Source organism: Leishmania infantum, chromosome 31 (genome assembly GCF_000002875.2).
Source record: "Leishmania infantum JPCM5 genome chromosome 31".
In the NCBI taxonomy this organism is placed as follows: Eukaryota; Euglenozoa; class Kinetoplastea; order Trypanosomatida; family Trypanosomatidae; genus Leishmania; species Leishmania infantum.
The window spans coordinates 856,342-877,457 of NC_009415.2; the positions used below are offsets into that span (position 1 = coordinate 856,342).

General features: G+C 60.3%; 2 protein-coding genes across 2 annotated transcripts; both read right to left on the reverse strand.

The window, feature by feature from the left end:
- Window positions 1–4,897: 4,897 nt before the first annotated feature.
- On the reverse strand, window positions 4,898–9,019 carry LINJ_31_1870 (protein kinase-like protein; the record flags this gene model as incomplete). The annotated part of the gene is made up of 1 exon (XM_001467439.1): window positions 4,898–9,019. One exon carries the CDS (start codon window positions 9,017–9,019, stop codon window positions 4,898–4,900), a length of 4,122 nt encoding a protein of 1,373 aa, XP_001467476.1.
- Window positions 9,020–14,091: 5,072 nt separating this feature from the next.
- LINJ_31_1880 (hypothetical protein, unknown function) lies at window positions 14,092–18,171 on the reverse strand (the record flags this gene model as incomplete). The annotated part of the gene is made up of 1 exon (XM_001467440.1): window positions 14,092–18,171. One exon carries the CDS (start codon window positions 18,169–18,171, stop codon window positions 14,092–14,094), a length of 4,080 nt encoding a protein of 1,359 aa, XP_001467477.1.
- Between the last annotated feature and the right edge of the window lie 2,945 nt (window positions 18,172–21,116).

Below are 21,116 nucleotides of genomic sequence, written 5' to 3' on the forward strand. Positions count from 1 at the left end.
TACGTCATGACGCGAGAAGATCATGCGAGGATGATGCTGCTGAGTCGTCGCCGCGGCAGCCAAGGATGCCGGCGCCGATGAAAGAGCTCTCCATTTGAAGACCGCCGGAGAGAATCCGCCAGGCGGAACGATCACGTACACCGCTTTGATGACGCCGTCACGGATGGCCTGGAGCACGCCAAGACATCCGGAGCGGCGCGGCTGCGAGCGCGACTGGCGTTGAGAGCGCTGCCCTGCACTCTGCGACGTCGCCGTCGGCTTGGCCGTGCGCGCCGCACCTACCGTCATCGTGCTGCTGCGGGCGTGATCAGGGTGCTCCTCGCGCTGTTGCCCTCGACAGGTGTGAGGACAGCTATCGGCTGATCGGTTCGACATGAGCCGCCCGATGTGTCGAAGCTAACACAGAAAGAAGACAGAGAGAGGGAGCGAGAGAGAGAGCCGGGGTGGGGGTGCGCGGATGATGATGCTGGTGGCGCGCAATAGCAGGAGAGACGCGGAGGGCAGAGGGTGGATGAGGTGGTGATGTAGAGGGCGACGGTGGCGAGAAAGGAAGAGCTGCAGTGGAGCTGCGAGAGGCCGCCGAGGCGAGATGGGAAAGCCGAGCAGCGCACATCTTTGCTCCCGCGCGCAGCAGGAGCTCAGGGGCGCACGCAACGGGGGCGGCGAGGTCCCGCAGCGAGTAGAACACAGAGGGGAACATGAGAGGTCACGGAGAGAACACACCGCTGCGCCGTCACGTCCCCTGCTTGCTCCGTGTCCGGGAGTGCATGCGTTGCACCGGATGACAGACGACTCCGTGCGTGTGAGCCACAACGCCATCGCTGAGTCTCAGTGCCTCACTCATCTGACCGCGCCTTCTTGTGCCTTGATGGCCTCCAGCTCGAGGGGTGGAGCAGGGACGCAGTGCTGTGCAGAGAGAGACCGCTGCTCCGACATCCGCCGCGCAGCACAGTGTCACTTCTGTAACGCGTGAAGCACAGGCCGGGTGCGTCCTTTGGCAATGAGAAGACGCAACACCGAGAAAGCCGGTGACGGCGGTGGTGGTGGGCTGGGCGACTACCACCTCGCCCTTCCCAACTCGAAGCACAAGGATCCGCGCACAAGAGTGCAGGCGTACTCTTGCCGGCGCTGAGTCGTAAGGCAACCACCACCTCTCCCCATCTTCGCGCGTATCCAGCAGCACTCCTTGCCTTCTCATCGACCCAAGGGATCCTCATCGCAGCGCAGTGGAGACACAACGGCAGCGCCGCTGAGGAGAAGTCGTGCGCACCCACAGCCAACAGGCATGCCCGGCGTTACCTCGATGCAGCGCTGAGGCAGCCCATCATCCGATCCCCCTCACACGGTCTTTTCGTCCGCTTCCACAATGCCGGCAACGCCACCATGAGCGAGCAGCTCGATACAGAGATGCCAAGGCCGCTCCACGTGCAGCGGGGGCGGCTCCTGCTGGGAAAGAACAGAAGAAAAAACGGCGCCGCTTCACCTTGCAGCCCAGGCCCAGACAACCCCGTAAACGGCGCCTGCTCGCAAAAGCGCCGACGCGTGCCACACAGCGGCAGCCCCCCACTGCACGCTCAGGCAACACATTACCATGCCGCAGAGCACGGGAGGGGGGAGGGGGGCTACCACAGCCTGCAAGACGCTGCGCGGCACAGGATCATCAGCCGCACATCTCCGCACCTTCTAACTCACAGTCGAAAACGCGCACCGCCTTCACGTGAAGCCATAGAGCAACCCTGGTAGGACCGCCGCCTGCTACCGGCTCAACAAGTGAGCAGGGAGGGGGCGCCACCAAAACAACAAGCAAACACTCCAACTCACGCTGCACCACAGCGCGCAAAGACACCCGCAAAAGGAGATGAGGGGCTGTGCCGGTCAAAAAGAGCGGCCGCGGCGCGCACGGCAGCACCCAACCCCCAGCAGCCAGCTACCGATCCACGCACCTCGACACAGTACGTGGAGACCCCGCCAACGGCTCGCCAGTTGCTCAGAAGAGGGGCTTCGTAGCGCGCAGTTGCAGGCGTATGCCGTGGGATGTGAGTGGCTGAGGTGAGGGAGCCACGTCGGTGCGCTATGTGTGCTGCGGCCATCCCGGGGCGAGGCGAGCGCTCTCCGTGGCAGTCCGAGGCAAGGAGTGAAGGGCACGCGGGCCGTTGTCGGCGTCAGCGAGTCGTGAGTAGCCGCTGCTACGAAGGGGGATCGAGAGAGTGGGCGAATGGGGATTGTGTGAGGCGCAGGGTGGGCAAAGGTCGCAGCGCTTCGATGATGGCGGCCAGCACTCCCCTGTGAAGAGACAACTCCGTTCCTGAATGACGTTCCCTCCACTCCTTTGCAGCTGGCCGGATTACGTGTGACGGCGTGTTTTAGGCGCCACCTTGCGCCCCCGCGGCGCTGTCGCACCCAAGCAAAGAGCGCAAACGGTCAGCAGGCAATCCAGAAGAAAGGCGGAGAACAGTCAGCGGTGCCAGAAGAGGGGGTAGGAGAGGTGCCTGTGCGCCTTCCAACACGCCTGCACCCACCTGCATCGCAGCGGCACACACACACACACACACCGACACGCGCATACCAAAGCGCGGATCGTGAGCGGGCGAGGAGCTTGGCGGAGATGCGAGACAGGAGGGGGAGGGTGGGGCGGGGCCCTCTCTCCGCCCTTCGATGCCAACGCTCAGGGAGGGGGGGCACGTGCGGTGTGGCTTAGTGATGTTTTCTCTCGCAGCATGTCCATTCTGCCGTAGTACATAGGGCCACTCTACCAGGCCTGCCACAGGCCCGATCGCCCGGCGCGAGGCAGTGGCTTGACACGGGCGTGAAAGCAATGCCGCCGCAGCCGTCTGAGAGCACGGCCCCTGCCTCACAATCTACCGACCCCACACCTCCCAGGCCGCCTCACAGCAGCCCCCATTGTGCCGGCCGCCACCTGGCGCACGGCTTGGGACAGCTCAGGCTTCCCACCAGGTGGGCCGTGTGAGGGCCGGGTGGGATACGCTCGAGCCGCATTGGCGCTTTGCCTGCCACATCGACGGCACATACGTGCCGACTGTCGCAGGTCGCACCGACGCAACGCCGCCCAGGGCCCGACTGCCGGCATCAGTAGCGATACATCGCTCCGACACCGCCACGTCGTGGGCACCTGGCCCTGCCACCAACAGAAGCGCTTCCGCACTGGCAGGGGATAGGGACTTCGTGGCGCCCCCACAGAGAGGGAGTGGGGTGCTGGGCAACGATACCGCGCGCTGACGCAGCCCCTGCCACCAGCGAGCTAGTGCTATTTCAGAAAACGGAGAACAGGAAGACAGAAAGAAGAAAACAGAAAATGAGAGTTACGAAAAGGTTTGCTTAGAAGGCACTGGGTCACGACTTGAGGAGAGCACAGGTGGCGTTGCTTCAGAGCCAGCGGTGTGTGTGTGTGGAGGAGGTGGAGAGGGGGGAGAAAAGCAGAAGTTCGAAAGAAGAGAGACAGCATGGGAAAGAGAGGGACAACGAGTAAGTCGGTGTTGGAAGAGAGGTGGGGCGTAAGTAGGAGAGACCCTGATATGCTTGAAGCAGGGTGGAGAGGAAGGCAGAGGTGGGGTGGGTGCAGTCTAGCTGTCGGTCTCACAAGGGACGTAAAAAGGGAAATAGAAGAAGGAGCGTTGTATGCTTTTGGTCTCATTGTTTTCGTGGAAGGTGGGCACAGAAACCGATGGCGGGCACGTGAGAGAGGGTAGCTTCCTTGGCCGTGTACTCCTCTTTTGGTGCGCAGCAGTGCTCCGGCGTGTGTGCGCGAAAAGAGAGGCATGGAAGATGGCATGAGCCTAACAGCACCGGGCGGCGAGGCAAATGCGTGGAAATGGTGGAGCAGCAACGCAGGAGAAGATATAAAAAAAGAAGGGTAGGTGGTCGTGTGGGGACACACTGAGCACATGGAACGGAAAGAAGAGGGGGAGGTATGGGCTTGTGTGCGTGTGTGTGTGCAGTGGCTCCAAAAGAAAAAGGAATACAGAGAGAGAGGTGGGATGCGCATGCGCGCATAGGCAAGGCAAGACACAAAACACAGACCCACGGGCACATACGCCCACACATAGACATCTACATGCGTATAGGTATACTTCTACACACACACACACACACACACACACAACGAACCAAACGAATAAAAGACGCCTTATGGGGCGAAAAGGATCCGTGCCGAGAATAATAAGGAAAAACGCAGAAGTGAGCGCAGGACCCCAACCCCCGAAAAGAGTGTTTCCAATGACGCCTCGAGAGAGAGATGGAGATAGATGGAGATAGAGAGAGAGAGCTTCATGAGGCAAGAAAACGTACGCGCCTGGCCAAGAGGGACACCAACGTCCAAAGGGCTGCGGAGAAAGGACAGAGGAAATAATAACAAAGAAAACGAAGGAAAGAGACGAAGGAGAAGGGGAAGGAAGAGGCCTGCCCAGGCACACTACTTGCGGGCTGCACGTGGGCCAAATCTGGAGAACCGTAAAACGAACAGAAACGTACACAGGAAAAAGAAATTTAGAGATGCAGTCGAGATACAGCCAGCGCCCCCTTTCCCCCTTTCCTTCCTGCGGCCGCATGTGCATCTCTCTTCTTATGCACAGCGATCCAGTGAGCCTCGTCGATGCGACTGGGGGGCCAGTTACAAAAGCGAGAAGCACGAGAAAACAATCAAGAACGTTATGGTATTTACTGAAAAAGCGGGCATGCATGCGTGGCACTCAAGGGGCCCTTCATCCAAGGCCTACCCGCGGAGGCCTGTCGCCTTTCAAGACAACACCACTCCAAACGTAGGTCACGTGACGTGGAGGTCGTGTAGATAGAAAAAAAAGCCTTTGCGAGCTGTTCCAGTGGCATTCTCCGCTCGGCTATCGGGCAGCATGTTTTGCCCACTACGTCATCCCCCACAATGTCAATTACGCACCATCAGCGGAAAAGAGGCCGCCAATTCGTCTTCCTCCAACGTGAGCCCGGCCTGCAGCAGCATTTCCTTGCTCGCCTCCCGAACCTGCATCGCAGTCGGGCGCTCGGCAGGGTCCAGTGAGAGGCAACGGATGAGGGACTCAACGGCACGGTTACTGTATTTGCCGACCACGCTTGCCCCTCTCAGTGGATCCGCATTCACCACAACACGGCCCTGCATCAGCGCACTGCTGAAGGTCGCCCCGCCAGCCCTCATCAGCTCCGCGAGCTCTGCCGCAGTCCCGAGTGGCTGGCCGTCATCGCCAGTGGCCCACTTCCACGCCGGCTGCTTTGTCAGTGCCTCGAGAGCCCCAAGACCAATGCAAAACATGTCGCACTGTGGAGTTGGCAGCGCGCCAGTGGCCATCAAGGGGCTTATGAAGCACGTTTGATGTATGTGGAAGAGCTCGCGTGCCGCTTCATTGTCGCCTGAGTGCCCAGTTAAGCGGCACTTCCCATCCGCACTTACGAGCACGTTGTCGAGGCGCACGCTGCCGTGCGCTACTCCCCGCTCGTGCAAATACGACAGAGCGGTGAGAATTTGAAGACCAAAGCGGTTGATGGTCACCGGCTTCACATTTGGATAGCGGAAGATGAGCTCACGCAGCGTACCGCCAGGACTGAACTCCCATAGGGGCATGACGCCGCCCTCAAGTGACTCGGAGAAGCCGAGGAAGGAGAGGAGGTTTGGATGGCGCAGCTGCTGGTGCTTCTTGATCAACCGCCGCACCGCAGCCGCTTGGCGTGAGGAGGGCCCGCAGACGGGGGTGGCGCTGCGCAGTGCGTCCGACATAGGACCCGGTGGCGCATTTCTGATAACCTTGGCTACCACGGGATGCACCTCACGATATATCAAGTAATTGACGGAGCACAGTGCTCCAGCCGAGCCGAGTGCCAACACCCTTCTATTCCACATGAACTCTGGGGTCAACTCGCCGTTCATTGGACAACGTGCAATATGCCAGTGCAGCCCATGCTCGTCGCGCATCCATGAAGGCATCGAGGGCACTACATAACGAAAGGTGCTGGCGCCGTCCTTCACTGCTAAAACATAGCGTTCCCGTACCCTTGGAAACCGATGCGCCGACATCCGTGAAAGGCCGCTGCCATTCTCATCCCTTACGCGGCCCTTCCGAAGTACACCGACGTCTTCTTTGTTCGGAGAAAGCACACCTGGGTACAGTGCTTCAGTTCCGTTACCCAGCGGTTTCGAGTCGCGCAGGACTGCGTCGATTCCTAGCGGACAGAGGCGCACCTTGCACAGTCGCTTCGTGATCCGCAGTCGCACGCGGCGCTCGCAATCGCGCATCAGCCGCGCCACCTGCACCGACACGGCACCACCCGTCACGGCGCTGGCAGCCGCCTCGCGACGCATGGCTGCCGGCAGCAGCCCGGGCTCCAGGTCCGCGATCTCGGCGACGCCGCGGTAGGCGGCCAGCGCGCCAGCGTAGTCGCCGCGCAGCATGTGCTCGAAGCCGTCGCAGCAGCAGCGTGCGTACAGCTGCCACGCCGCGTCGCCGGCCACGCGCCCGGGCAGAGCCTCGTACAGCACCACCACATCGCCGTCCAGCCCCGCACGGCCCGTGCGCAGCACATCCACCGGGATCTGCCGCACGCCGGCGTCCACATTGCCGCGGCCCCGGCTGCCGCTATCGTCCTCCGCGCGCAGCAGCGTCGCCGTCTCCTCCGTCATGGCCACGCGCACGCCGATGCGCTGCGGCACGCGGCCCAGATCGCGCTGCACGTCGCGGCCAAGCGCCACCTGCAGCGTCTGCTCGCTGCCGGCGGGGCGGTACTGCCCGCACGTGAACATGCTCGTGTCCAGCAGCGCGCGCACGTCAGGCATGGCCGCCGTGCCGTCCCTTTGTGCGTTTTCGCCGCTGCCGCTCTGCGCGGCAGTCCAGCTCACCAGGTCCAGTGCGAAGGCAGCGGCGTTGCGTGCGTCCTGCGCGGCGCGGAGCCTCATCTCCTCCTGCCGCGTGGCACGCGGTGGCCTCGGCTGCGGTGCCGACTGTGCAGCGGGGACACCATGCCGCGCAGCGGGTGCAGGGGGCGCCGCTGCTGGTGCCGCCGCCGCGCTAGCGTCTCCAGGCCCACGCGGGAGTTGTGCGCGCACCGCGCTGTTGAAGTGCAGCACGCACGCGTCGGGGCAGAGGCGATGCAGCGTGCCGTGGTGCGTGTGGCACAGCTCGTGCACGGCGGTGATGAATGCTGTCAGTGCGGCTGGTGTGGGGAAGGGGCCGCTGTTGGCGGTGTTCGCTGCTTGGGCCGTTTGCTCGGCCGCCGCGATGAGTCGCTGACCGCGAATCTGGCCAGACTCCTGTTCTTCGGCGAGGCTTCGCCGCTGCAGCGACGACAATGGGTCGGTGGTGGTAGAGGCTGTAGCGCTCATTGAGATGTATACGACAGTCGAGAGGTGCAAGGACAGCTGCGGGCCTTTCAATTTCGGCGGCCTGCTATTATGGGTTAAGCATGAGAAGCGCCGCGTAGGGACATCGTCACTTTGGTGGGCAGAGCCGTCCGTGACACGCAGTCGCAGCCCCTCCGGAATGAAGGCGTCGACATCGCGCAGCTGCTGCATCGTCTTGTTGTGTGCCTTGATGAGTGCATCGACCTCCGTGAAGCGGACGAGCTTGCTGTCTCTCAGATAATAGAGTTGGCGGTCGCCGTGCTCGACGCTGGCCAGCATGCTCGCTTGCACGCCGTTGAGCGGCTGCGAGATGGTGCGGTGGATGAGACGCCAGAAAATGAGGGTGAAGATGAGCACGGCGGCGACCATGATGCCGTTGCCCATATCGCGGATGAGCGTATGCGGCACGGTGATGTTCTCCTGCACGCTAGCGTAGACGAGAGGCAGACAAAGGCCTTTGGACGTCGTGTAGGTCCACGCGGTGACCATCGCGGGTGCGCCGTTGTGCTGGAAGCCAACAGTACTCCTGCTGGCCTCGCTCTGCAGCTGTGCGAGGTCGACGTGCTGGAGTGCGGCGCGCATGAGCGGATCACGGACATCGCTGGCCTTAAGGTAGGTAACACTGGTGTTGACCAGCGGCGTGTGGATGACGGAGCTGATAAAGTGCTGGCCCCAGTTGTTAGACATGATGGCGGGGTCGGCGTCGGTGAGGGTTTGGTTAACGAAGAGTGCGATGCGGGCACCGATGTGGTGCGTGCCGTCGGGCTCGCGTAGAAGCCTCGAGCCGTTGATGTGCAGGAGAGCGTAGTCGGTGATGGGGGTGGTCACCGGCATGGTAGGGCTCCCGTACACCATGCCGACGGGTACGTTGAGCTCCATGAGGTGCGGAAGAATGGGATTCACACGCCACGCGTTGCGGATGTCGATGTCGGGGTTTCGGCCGGCCGCGAGCTCGTTGACGAGCGCAAAGATGGGGACGGCATTCATATTCTCGTCTATAAAGTTCGAGATGTTGCGCACTTGAGGTGGCCACTCCATCGCCATGCGCAGCGGACGCTGGAAGCGATAGGTATCCTTGTCGACGTAGTTGGTGGCGTTGACGGTGTGGTTGTAGGATACATACCCGAAGAGGATATCCGTCAACGCGTCGTCAGTGAGTCCGTGCATGCAGGTGATCGTCTCTCGGAGCTCGTGGGAGACTAAAGATAATGCGGCGAGGAGCATGTCCTTGTCGTACCCTGAGAGGATGGAGCAGAGCGTGGCGAGCGTGTCTTCGGACTGCATCTGAAATGGGTAGCGCGCCTGCAGTAAGATCAGGTCGGCGGCCATGTTGTACACGGCACTTATCTGCTGATCCAGCCGCTTTCTGATGATGTTCGCGTGAACGTGGTGCAGCGTGCGCCACGATTCGAGCACTGCAGCGGAGACGATTGTCTGTGTGACGACGGCGCTGCAGATACCGACAGTGGCGAGGAGGGCGAAGAAGAGGATGGACCAGAGGATGTCGACGCGGCACAAGAAGTCGAGCCATGCAGCGCGCTTCGAGGCGCGGGGCACATTCTGCTTGTTCGCGTACAGCCGCGGAAGCGTCTCTGCTCGCGGTTCTTTACTGCAAGAAGCCCACGCTTCGGTGTGCAGCGTGGCGTGGAGAGGGGTCTCCATGGTGTGTTGAACGAGCAGCAGAGGGCTACGGTAGTGAAGAATGGAAAAGCAGCAAAGGCAGGAGTGGCTGGTGTTGCGGACGCGTGCGCGGATATAGATGCCCACGCGTGGATGCGACTATGCTATGTGGGCAATGAGGCTGCGTCCTCGATAGAGAAATGCCTGAAGTTGAGCAGCGAAGAGAGGGCCCAAAACGAGAGGAGGGAGAGAGGGAGGGCGCAAGGCAATGTGGCGCAGCTTGAGGGAGAAAACTGTGGCGGACGGCGCGGGACACACCGAGGCGATCAACAAGAGAGTGGCAAAGGGCCCGTTTGTGCTGCGTGACGGCGCGTGGGAGCAGCACGACTCCCCTCCCCTTCCCCTCCCCACACACAGACTACGCGCCTCCAGAGCGCCTCGTGCACAACTGTGCTTACTAGGTGCCCGATCCCCCGAGCCGAGTGCTGCATGGACTTACCTTCTCATGTGTCGTGGTGTAGACAACGTTATGCAAGGAACGCGAACTTGCGACAGTGGAGAACATTGCCACTAGCCGATTCCATCAGAGGCCTAAGGAAAAAGCGGGAGGGGGAGCGAGAGAGAGGCGGGAAAGGAAATACATACAACTATACATATATACACATATATTTATATAGGATGTATATGCACGCAACATCAGCGGAAACGTGCACGCCACATAGTCGCATAAGGCACTACAGCATAAGCCTCAAGAACAGAACACGGCAACCCCGCCCCGGCCCCCAAAAAAAGCAGCGATGAGGACCGTTTCTTTTTTCCTCTTGGCGACACTGCTTGAGCGCGCGCGCTTTCATTGTGTCGCTGGCGTTGAGACGCAGTGTGCGGGCGTGTAAAACAACACACACGCACGAAAAAAAATATATGATGCACGTGCGTGTGGATGTGGGGAGGGCGGCGATGGAGCATAAAGAGGCGGAAGGAAAAGGGCGCCGGAAAAGCGTCCCCATTGTGGAGTAGACACCGCCGCACAAAGACACAGGGGAGAACGGCAAAAAGGTGAACGAGACGAACCAGCCCCAAACAAACAAACAAACGATAACAACTAAACGACCATACGAGCCCACTCGTGCGATGGGAGCTGAGTAGAGACAGCTCAAGGGACCAGATGAGCCGGGCGATGAGGGGAGGGGAGGGGGGAGGAGAGCGACAGAGAAAGTGACGCAGAACGCCGTTAAACGACTGCACAGCAAAACCCAGAACGCCCTCGATGCGCCATGTGACCCAATAGACAACAATAATGCTAATCGCTTCGAAACGACAACGGGCTGCAACTGTGTAGAAAAAGGCAGTGTAGGCACGTGCATCTGTGCTCGTGTGTCTGTGGGCATCGGTATACGACAAAGAGATAGAGAGTGCAGTGGTACGTCCGATGCAATGGTGACGAGCACCCGCCATTCCTGATATCATTGATGTTGGTGGTGGTGGAGCGGGATGCTGCAGGGGCACTCTGGCAGGCCTTCTGGCAGAACCGCGGTATAAAAAAAATGGAGACCCAATCAACACATGTAGTGAATACATAAATATGTATGCATAGCCTGTCATTCCACCTCGAGCAAGCCAGCAAATGTATACGCATTCAACCACAGCCCACCTACCTCTGTCGCACTTTGGCTAAATCCACGTCGTCTCGGATGAGCAGCCCTGCCGCCGAGTCTGTCCATGCACCTAAAGGGTTCTTCTCCTCTTTCCTCGTCCCTTCCTCGAGTACGTGCGGCGCGATCGGCGTCACACGGACATGGCTGGACTGCACGCCTTCATCCAAGCAGACCACCTCCGGGGTCCTGCTCGAGGTCGGAGGCGATGACGCCTGTGGTGTGGGCATCGGGGGGGGGTAGTCCAAGCGCTTGCCGGATGAGCTCAGAGAGGCAGTTGGCCAGCTTCGGCCGAGGCCCCCTGAGACCTTGCACACCATTGCCTCCCTGCCACGCTTCCACTTGAGTGGCCTCAAGCCGCGGCACCCCAGAATGTAGTGCGGAGACTCTTCACATGGGGGTCTGGAGGACTCTATGGTGCAACTTCGGGGTGTCCCGGTCACGCTTCCGGCATCTGCGTCTCATCAGCCCACCCGGTCGGATGCAGGAGATGCCGCACATTTCGCACGCATGCAGCTTGGGGAGTTGATTGATATGGCTCTCTTCGCGCCCTGTTCGTCGATCACTCACGTTCCTCTCACGTATGCATGCTTCACCTGGGTGCGATACACCATGCCAGTTGTGCTTGACAGTCCGTGCGAACAGTGCTCGCATTATTGCATCTTGAGGCCTGCTTCGGGGCGGCGTTGCTGTCGGGGAAGGGGGGCTCTTTGTCTTCATCGCCTTTTTCCGGCAGTCCTACGGGGAGGAGGAGGAGGAGGAGGGGGGGCGTGCCTGGATGGCTTGCCCCGCACGTGCTGCGACAGGCGGAAAGGCAAAGAGGAGGCATAGGCCCCGACTATAAAGAGAAAGACAGACCCGGCGCCTTGGCCGCTTCTCTTAGGGCTGCGGTGAAACCGTGGCTGCCGTGAGGGCACGCGCGTCGCCGGGCCGAGTGGCAGCCCAGTGAAAGGAGCAGCAGCGCACAACCGCAGCACGAGGGCAAAGCGCATGAGACGCCCGTTCCTTTTCCGTTCACGAGGAGAGGAAGATGCGCATGTGGGCAGAGGGGATGGAGATGACACACCTGTGCTGCAGCGGCCCATGGCGAGCACGCAGCGAGCTGCGTCAGGCGAACACGTGCCCGTTACCAGCTACACTCGTAGCAGGGACGAAATACGTGTGTGCATGCGCTGGTATGGATCACGCCGCTGCAAAACGAGACGGCCACAACAAAGAGAGTACATAAAAGTCGCGCTCGTATGGGAGAAGGAGTAGAGCGGCCCTCCCTCCCCCCAAAAAGAAGAGACCGAGCCAATCAGACCCTCACTCGAGTGACAGCGCAGGCATACGTTTGTGAGTCTAGCAGTGGGTCAGCGGCGAAACGGCGGGTGCGGCGGAAAGGGGGTGGGCGGGGCGGGGCGGCTTGACACCTTAGCAGGACAAACCGTGGAGAAGGGCAAAGACGGTGCACACGCATCTCTTTTTTCGAGTGAAGGTCAGCACAGAGAAATGAGAAGCAAAGAAGAGTTGGACGCGCGGATGGGAGGGGGGCGTAGGCCAACATAATGGAGCATATTCAGTGCGCTCCTCAAAGAACCCTTTACTTGCAAAACCTCAACGCCCCCTTTTTTTTTTCGCCTTGTGCGCGAGTGCCGCAGCAGAGCAATGCGCTTGTGAAGAGCAGAAAGAAAAATGTGTATGCTTATGTGCTGATGGGCTCAGAAACACATTCGCGGGGTCCACTCATACAGGCAAGAGAAGGAAGGGGATGATGAGGGAGGAGGGTGGTCCTTTAGGCGTCGCGAACGTTTGCCGACGGTACATACTTCGGTCGACAGGAGAAGACAAGGAGGGTGTGAGGGGGGGGGGTAAAAAATGCGCACACATCATGAAGAGGTGGAGAAGCGGAATGCAGAAGAATACAGTGATGTGGGGCAACCACCGATGGAGAAGAATCAGAAAAAAAGGGTTCACACATAAAAGGGGGAAGGGAGTGGGGGTGGGAAGTTGTAAACAGAAGTCGCATCTTCGGAATGCTGAACGGCGTGTAGAGAGGGGTTTGTGGATGTTATAGAAGAAACTAAGGCTGGGGCCGTCGCGTCCGGTGGGAACACACTGCCACGATGCCGCCGGAAGCTATTCAAAGGCGGAGGCACACAGTAGAACAAGTGCAGTGGACGCGGCCGCAAGTCGGAGGCAAATGAGTCACAACGACAACGCTAACACAAAAACGCAAAACGAGAGAGAGAAGGGGTGTGGGGGAGGGTGGGGACGTGGGTAAAATCGAAACGCGAAGGGAGAATACGTTGACCAGGCATATATGCACATATATATATATATGTATATATCGGAGACGAGAAGAGAGGGGAAGGTGGAAGGCATGCCTGCCGACGGTCGACATGAGCTGAGCAGCTAGCACACTTGAACACAGATGAAACGAGGACCACACGCGGTGTGCAAGAAGAGAGATAGACGCGTAAGAGGCGTGCATCCAGACCACCATCCTACGTTCCCGGGCGTCTCTGTGTGAGCGTTCGCGCGCGCAAGGGAGGATGCACAATGCCGACCAGAGGGGTATATGTACGCCACGCCAGAGAGAGGTACAACAGAGGTGTCACACACATCAGGGAATGTGGCACCAAGCCGGGCGAAGACTCAAACAAACAAACAGCAAAAAGGAGAAGAAACAAAGGGATCACTAGAGTAGGCACAGAGGGGGGGGGCAGCTCAGCCTTCCTGCGCGCTTGCATCGATGTATGTTGGTGTGACCGAGTCCAATCCAGTCCAAAGATGCGCCGGAACGGAAAGAAGGGATGGGGTTGAAAGACCAAAGGACACGCAAGGCGCTGCTCGTACGGGTAGCAGCCAAGCCGCGCTGCCGAGATCAACGAAGAGCGACAGAGGCAGAGGGGGGGGACTAGTACAGAGGAAACATTTTCCGGAATGTATACAGCTGCCTTTCCTCCTCAACTTTCTCATCCCCATCCCCATTCTCTGCGCATCCAAGAGCACCCGCTCCCACCCGCGCTGCTGCGTCTCCGCCTCGTACTTTTCAGGCAGCAGCAGCAGCGACAACACGCAGCGAAACAAACACAATGAGCCACAAGAGAACACTCATAACACAGCATCAAAAAGCACGGGCAAGCGCTCGGGCATGCAGAAGGCTAGACATGCGCTAGTTCAGACATCAGCGCGGGCGTAGGGAGGGGGGCTGAGCAGCGAAGACCAAACAGAGAAAAGAGTAAGGGCGATGCATCACTGTGCGGGAGGCTCTCCCCCCGGTAAACAGCACGTGGAACGCGGCGACAAAGAACAGTGCCAGTGGCATTCCCGTTCGCCATCCTGATCATCAGAAGTTCGAAAACACCCACACACCCACACACACCGATACAGACTGAACGAGAACCGAGCCAGTTGACCTTGTACGGTGCTCGCCAAGGGGTGCGAGGGAGAAGAGCGAAAAGGATCTTCCACCGTTTCTCAGACCTCGTCCTCTTCGCAGGCCAGCCCACCTTCGCTAAGAAGTATCTTGACGATATTGCGTACCTCCACCGCCGTCGGCCGATCGGATGGGGTGTGGGAGACGCAGCTGCGCAGCGTGCTCCGTGCAAGCTCACTGTATTTCTCGGCGAACAGCGGCGTGTCAAACGCTTCTGCATTCGCCACCACGCGTCCCTGCACCACCGCATCACAGAACGCGTGCCCACCGTTCTTCATGAGGTCCAGCAACTCCGAGGCGGCGCCGTATGGCTCTCCGTCTTCCTTCGTTGCCCACCTCCAGCAGGGCTGCAGAGTGAGCCCTTCTAGAGCCCCGAGACCGTAGCAGAACACATCGCAGGCGGGCGTTGGCAGCGCACCAGTGGCCATCAGGGGGCTTATGTAGTGGGTCTGAGGAAGCGCGAAGGGAAGCCGCTCATGCGTGTACAGACCCACTAAGCGACAGCTTCCGTCCGAATCGACCATGACAGTGTCAAGGTTGAGGTTGCCGTGAGCGATGTTGTTCTCGTGAAGGAAAGACAGCGCAGACAAGGCGTGCAGCCCAAACCGAATTGTTGTTATTGCCGGCAGCCGTCCGTACCGATTCAGCAGTTCTCGCAGCGTGCCACCGGGGCTGAACTCCCAGATCAGCACCACCCCTCCCTCGAGCGAGTGCGAGTAGCCGATAAGGGAGACAATGTTGGGATGGCGGAGGTGCTGGTGCTTGAGAAGGGTGGCTTTCATGAACGCCTCCTGTTCTGGAGAGGGACCACATACAGGCGTGGCGCTGCGCAGTGCGTCCGACATAGGACCCGGTGGTGCATCGCGAATGGCTTTCGCCACGACCGGATGAAGATCGCGGAATGTAGAAAAGCTCACGGATGCGATGAAGCCGGCGGAGCCAAGGGCCATCTGCATGCCGCTCCAGACTGGGGTCGCTTCATCGGTTCCATGGCTGCGGGAAAGATGCCAGCACAACCCGATATGGTCACGAATCCACCTGGGCGCCGAGGGCAGCACGCACCGGAGAGTAACCTGCCTCTCCTGAAAGTGCACGACGCAACGGTGGCGGACCTCTGGATACTTCGCGAGTTCTCCGAAGCTCTGCGCGCTCCTCCTAGAGCTCCGCCTCAGTCGCCCATCCGCGATGCTTTTCTCCGCTTCCACTAGTGCCTCCTGTGCGCAATCGGGATGACTGCCTTCCGGCACATCTTCAAGGGCCCACTTACTCAGCACCTGATCGACACCGAGGAGACTGGAGATGGCAGTGCACAGCGGCTCCGTGATCCGCAGTCGCACGCGGCGCTCGCACTCGCGCATCAGCCGCGCCACCTGCACCGACACGGCACCACCCGTCACGGCGCTGGCAGCCGCCTCGCGACGCATGGCTGCCGGCAGCAGCCCGGGCTCCAGGTCCGCGATCTCGGCGACGCCGCGGTAGGCGGCCAGCGCGCCAGCGTAGTCGCCGCGCAGCATGTGCTCGAAGCCGCCGCAGCAGCAGCGTGCGTACAGCTGCCACGCCGCGTCGCCGGCCACGCGCCCGGGCAGAGCCTCGTACAGCACCACCACATCGCCGTCCAGCCCCGCACGGCCCGTGCGCAGCACATCCACCGGGATCTGCCGCACGCCGGCGTCCATATTGCCGCGGCCCCGGCTGCCGCTATCGTCCTCCGCGCGCAGCAGCGTCGCCGTCTCCTCCGTCATGGCCACGCGCACGCCGATGCGCTGCGGCACGCGGCCCAGATCGCGCTGCACGTCGCGGCCAAGCGCCACCTGCAGCGTCTGCTCGCTGCCGGCGGGGCGGTACTGCCCGCACGTGAACATGCTCGTGTCCAGCAGCGCGCGCACGTCAGGCATGGCCGCCGTGCCGTCCCTTTGTGCGTTTTCGCCGCTGCCGCTCTGCGCGGCAGTCCAGTTCACCAGGTCCAGTGCGAAGGCAGCGGCGTTGCGTGCGTCCTGCGCGGCGCGGAGCCTCATCTCTTCCTGCCGCGTGGCACGCGGTGGCCTCGGCTGCGGTGCCGACTGTGCAGCGGGGACACCATGCCGCGCAGCGGGTGCAGGGGGCGCCGCTGCTGGTGCCGCCGCCGCGCTAGCGTCTCCAGGCCCACGCGGGAGGTGTGCGCGCACCGCGCTGTTGAAGTGCAGCACGCACGCGTCGGGGCAGAGGCGATGCAGCGTGCCGTGGTGCGTGTGGCACAGCTCGTGCACGGCGGTGATGAATGCTGTCAGTGCGGCTGGTGTGGGGAAGGGGCCGCTGTTGGCGGTGTTCGCTGCCTGTGCTGCGTGCTTTACAACGCTCACCAGGCGCTGGCCGCGCAGGGGCTTTTGCTCGCCCTGTTCGGCTAGGATGGGAGGTGGTGACGGGGTTCGCGGCAGGACTGCTGAACTGCTGGAGAGCGCTGCTGGCGCTCGAATGGTCACAAACACAGCTGTGGAGAGGTGCGTGTCAAGACAGCGACTTCCGAATTTCGTGACTTTGCGGCCGTTTGAGATGCCCATGGAGGACGCTATATTGGATACGCTGCTGTAGGCGCGTTGTGCTCTGCCCTCGGCACGTAGTTCATCAGGCACGAAGGCGTCGATCTCGCGCAGCTGCTGCATCGCGGCATTGTGTGCCTTGATGAGCGCGTGCACCTCTGTTAATTGAAGCAGCGTGTTGCTAGTTGTGGTGTAGAAGAGCGCACGCCGACCAGCACTCATACTCGCCAGCATGAGCGCCGTTATGCGCCGCAGCGGCTGCGAGATCAGGCAGCGCGCACTGTTGAAGGAGACCCCAGTGAGCAAGACGATCACGGCGACTAAGATGCCGTCAAAGATGCGCATGAGGAACAGGTAAGGTGTCGTGATGGCGGCGTGGCTGCTGGCGACCACCAGTGGCACAACGAGACCCTGCGCGGTGGTGTACGCATACGCTGTGACGACAGCGGCGGCGCCGGCGTACTCGAAGTCGACGGAGCGTCTGTAGCCCTCGTGCTGCAGTGCCGCGAGGTCGACGTGCTGCAGGGCGGCGCGCATGAGCGGGTCACTGATGTTGCTCGCCTTAAGGTAGGTCACTGGCACTGTTGTGAAAATGGAGTAGATGCTGTCGTTACTGACGGAGGGTTGACCCCAGCTGTTGGAGAGCACGAGCGGATCATCGTCGGCGAGGCTCTGGTTGATGAAGGCGGCCATGGCGAGCCCCGGCGCCTCCACAAAGTCGTAGTCCAGCAGCATGCGGGAGCCGTCGAGTAGCACCTGCGTGAAGTCGGTGTAGCGCACGCTGCTTATATCCGTGCGACCGCGGGCGAGGTAGCCGACCGGGAGGATGTAGCAGATGATGTGCGGCATGATTGTGGGGAGGATCCAGTGGTGGCGCGAGTCGACGCTGTCGACGCTGCCATCGAGGTAGGCAGGCAGCAGCTCAAGAATGGGCACGCCGCTGTACGTTGTCGTCTTGGCAGCGGAGATGTCACGCGCCGACTCCGGCCACTCCGTAACCATCTGCGGTGGTTGCACGAAGTCGTACGTCTCGCTATCGATGAGATAGGTGCCGTTGATAATGTTGTCGTGCGAGAAGTAGCCGGTAAGGGTGCGCATGGAGTCCATGGTGGGAATGCCATGGATACAGCTTATGGCGCTCTCGGTCTCGAGAGACACCAAAGAGAGTGCGCGGAAGCGCGTCAGCTTGTCGTAGTTGTCGAGTGAGGAGCAGAGGTTCTCCATGAGGTCGTGGTCGCCGTAGCTGCCCCCACCCGGTATGTTGAGTGCCATGAAGCCGTTCGCGATGTCGCGCACGCTTATGGTGCTGATGGAGATGCGCTCCGTGATGTAGTACACGCGCGTGTTGTGCACGGTACGCCACGAGGCGACCAGCATGCGCGTGAGGTAGACCTGCGACACGACGACGATGGGCACGGCGACGCAGAGGAGTACGAGGAGGTAGACGATAGACACGGAGACATCGACACGCAGGAGGAAATACTTCAGCACTGCAAAACGGCAGCGCATCCTTGTTTTGACAGGGCGACCAGGTGAAGGCACGTCACGGTGAAGCTGCTTCGGCGCCGTCGCACCGCTGGACAGACGAGAGCTCTGCAGGCGCATGTGTAGGGATAGCTGCCGATGCCCTGGGGCACTTACCTGCCTTGGTGGGCAGTGTGCCGGATGTAGTATGTGCACCTGGCAGCGGAGGGGTAATGATCGTCTTTAAACAGGAGCAGCGAGGTGGATATGGATGGAGGGGGAGAGTATCGTTGTGGAGCTTAGCGAAGGATCGCGTGTGGTGTATGTGTGTGTGTAGGTGGGGAACAGCAACAGCAAAAAGCAGCGTGGACGGATATATATATATATGTATCGCGTGTGCCAATGAGCCTGCCAGCGGCTCCTTTGTGAGTGTATATATATATATATATACGTGTGTATGTTTTCCGTTTGCGTGAGTGTGCCGGAGTGTGCGCTTATACGTGCGTCGGCCAGCGGTGATAACGCTCACAGGAGAACACAAACAACAAAACAAAACAAGAAGAGACGTAAGAGGCAGGTGAAGTGTGGCAGCAGTGCCCCCTCTCCCACCCTACCCCCGCTGCGAAACCAACAGCACAAGAGGAGGAGGGGGTGGGGCGGTGGTGAGCCTGCATAATGAACGGCAACAGGGTAGCCGAAGCGGTTCTCTACTGGCAACTTAGCGAGAGAGTGCTGTGCTGAGTGACTGTACACACACACACACACACAGAAGTTGCACTGGCACAGCAACACCTTCCGCTCTCTTGTAGATGAAGAACAGAAAAGGGGCTTCACAGATCCTCAACGCCAAAAACACCAGCTGCTAGAAGAGCCTCAACCCCGCAGCTGTGACGGCTTCCTGCGTGCCTGACGCGCTGGGAGGCGACAGCGACAACAAAAAAGTGGTCGAGGTGTGCTGCGGAGGTTACGGGAGAAGAGCGCCGAAAGACACTTCGTTCATCAAGGCCTTTAGTGGTACAGCTTCGCTCCTATACGGGGAATTCGACACAGGGGAAGGAGACTTAGAACTCTTCGCGCAACTTCAATATCTAGCCTCCCTGACAGGAGACGACTCTCAGGGTATGAACAGAGCCGGCTGCAAGAACATGAGGAACGCCGGGAGGGGGGGGTAAGTACAGGCGCGAGCAAATAGCGTCATCACAGTCCTGCACCCTCCAATGGTCTTGCCCCGCCCCCTCTAACTTCCGCGCACGCGCGTGCCAGCGAGAGACACGGGGAGGCCGGCGGAGGATGTGGACTCTTCCTCCGGGTCGTGCCTCCGTCGAAAAGCTGCTTTTAGGATCGATCGAAGCGAAGGAAGACGCCAAAAAAGAGTAGCCGGTACACCACCGAATCAACCATCGTCTCCACATGAGCAGCTGCAGCACGAGAAGGACACGCAACCACAGTAAAACCACGAGAGAAATAGAGAAGAAGCGGACTTTCCTCAGAGAGAGGTGCTTCATGCAGACATCAAGCGCACCCACAGAGACACACGGGGCTGCTGACCAATCGACAAGAATAGTAATAGAAAAAGCACGGCTCGGATGGCAGAGGCGGTGCCGTGCAGATCTTCGACAGTGGCACCGCACGATAAAGAGCCGCGGTGAACAACACACAGAGGCAAGTAGGAAACAACAAAAAAGAATGCACGAGGGGAGGAGCGCTGTCGACGCCTCCCTCCCCCTCCACAGGGAGACGTAGGGGCGAGAAGGGCATAAAAGGAGAAGGGGGCAGAAGGAAAGCAGAAGGCCTCCAGCAGATGAAGAGGATGAGCAAGGCAGAGCGTTCCGCGCAAAAAAAAAAGAAAATGACAAGCAGCCGTGGTGCATGTGAGGGTGGCGGGGTGGAGGAGGATGATGAGCAAGAATCCGAGTGGGAAGCCAGTGAGAACGGAAGGCTAGAAGAGGTGGAGTCGACACTGATTCGTGTCGCGGAGGCGACGGCAGGACCAGCGAGGGTGAGTTCAAGTGGGGTAGGAGGAGGCGGTGCATTGAGCGATATAAAAGGGCAACACGTAGCGAGCGCGAAGCGGCTATCACGACACTAGAAGACAAGGAAACGCCAGACGACACCTTCCCCTCTTCCCTCCCCACGAGCTTGCACACGGCAGAGAAGAATGCTGGGCGCAGAGGGGGCATGCGGTGAATAAAAGGACACGCGCGCCTCGCGCACGCACGAGGCCCACAACAACAACACCAGCAAAAGAATTATGGAGTACGAATGCTTCCTTCAGAGCGCGAGGCGGCGTGAGCATATATTACGGCCACCTTCATCGACGGCCACCACCCGCACAGACGCGTCGCGCATGCGGGCCAAACAAACATGCGCACGCCTACAGAGTTGCACAAAGAGCCAGCGACAGCGGAACGAGCCCACAAGATGGAAACAGAAAGGACACGCAAGGCTGGCGGCGAGAGAAGAGAGGAGAGGCGCATCACGCATTCGTCTGCGGCGGCTCCGCAGGCCTCGCTCCCCGCGTTACACAAAGACGGCGACGGCTCAGGATGAGCCGGGTGACCGGGGGGAGGTGCCGCGATCCGTTCGCGCCGTTGACGGCCACAAGACAAAACGGTGCCTTTGATCAAACAAACGCACGCGCCGCCTATCGCGAGACCCATCGCACACACCCCTCTCCCCCCTCCCGAAAGGTAGGAGATGGAAGATGCTCAGCAGCCGTCGTTTGGCCTTCCGTCAGGTGCTGGAATTCCTCGTCCACTGGTGCCCCGCTTGCACCAGCAGCGATGTGCTCACTTCCCGTACCTACTGTATCGTGGGCCTCTGCGGCGGATCAGGCGACAACAAGCTACGCACCATTGCCGCTGTGGGTTCGCTATAGTAATGCACGAGCTTGGATGTACCTAGCATATCCGAGCTCACCATCACGCGGCCCCGCACCACCGCGTCGCTGAAATCCCTCCGACTTGCCTTCATTAACACTGTCAGTCTGAGGCAGTGCTCAGGGGCCGACCGTCAGCTGCAGTTGCCCATCTCCATAGTTGGGGAACGACGGCTTCAAGGGCCATGAGCCCATAGCAGAACATGCC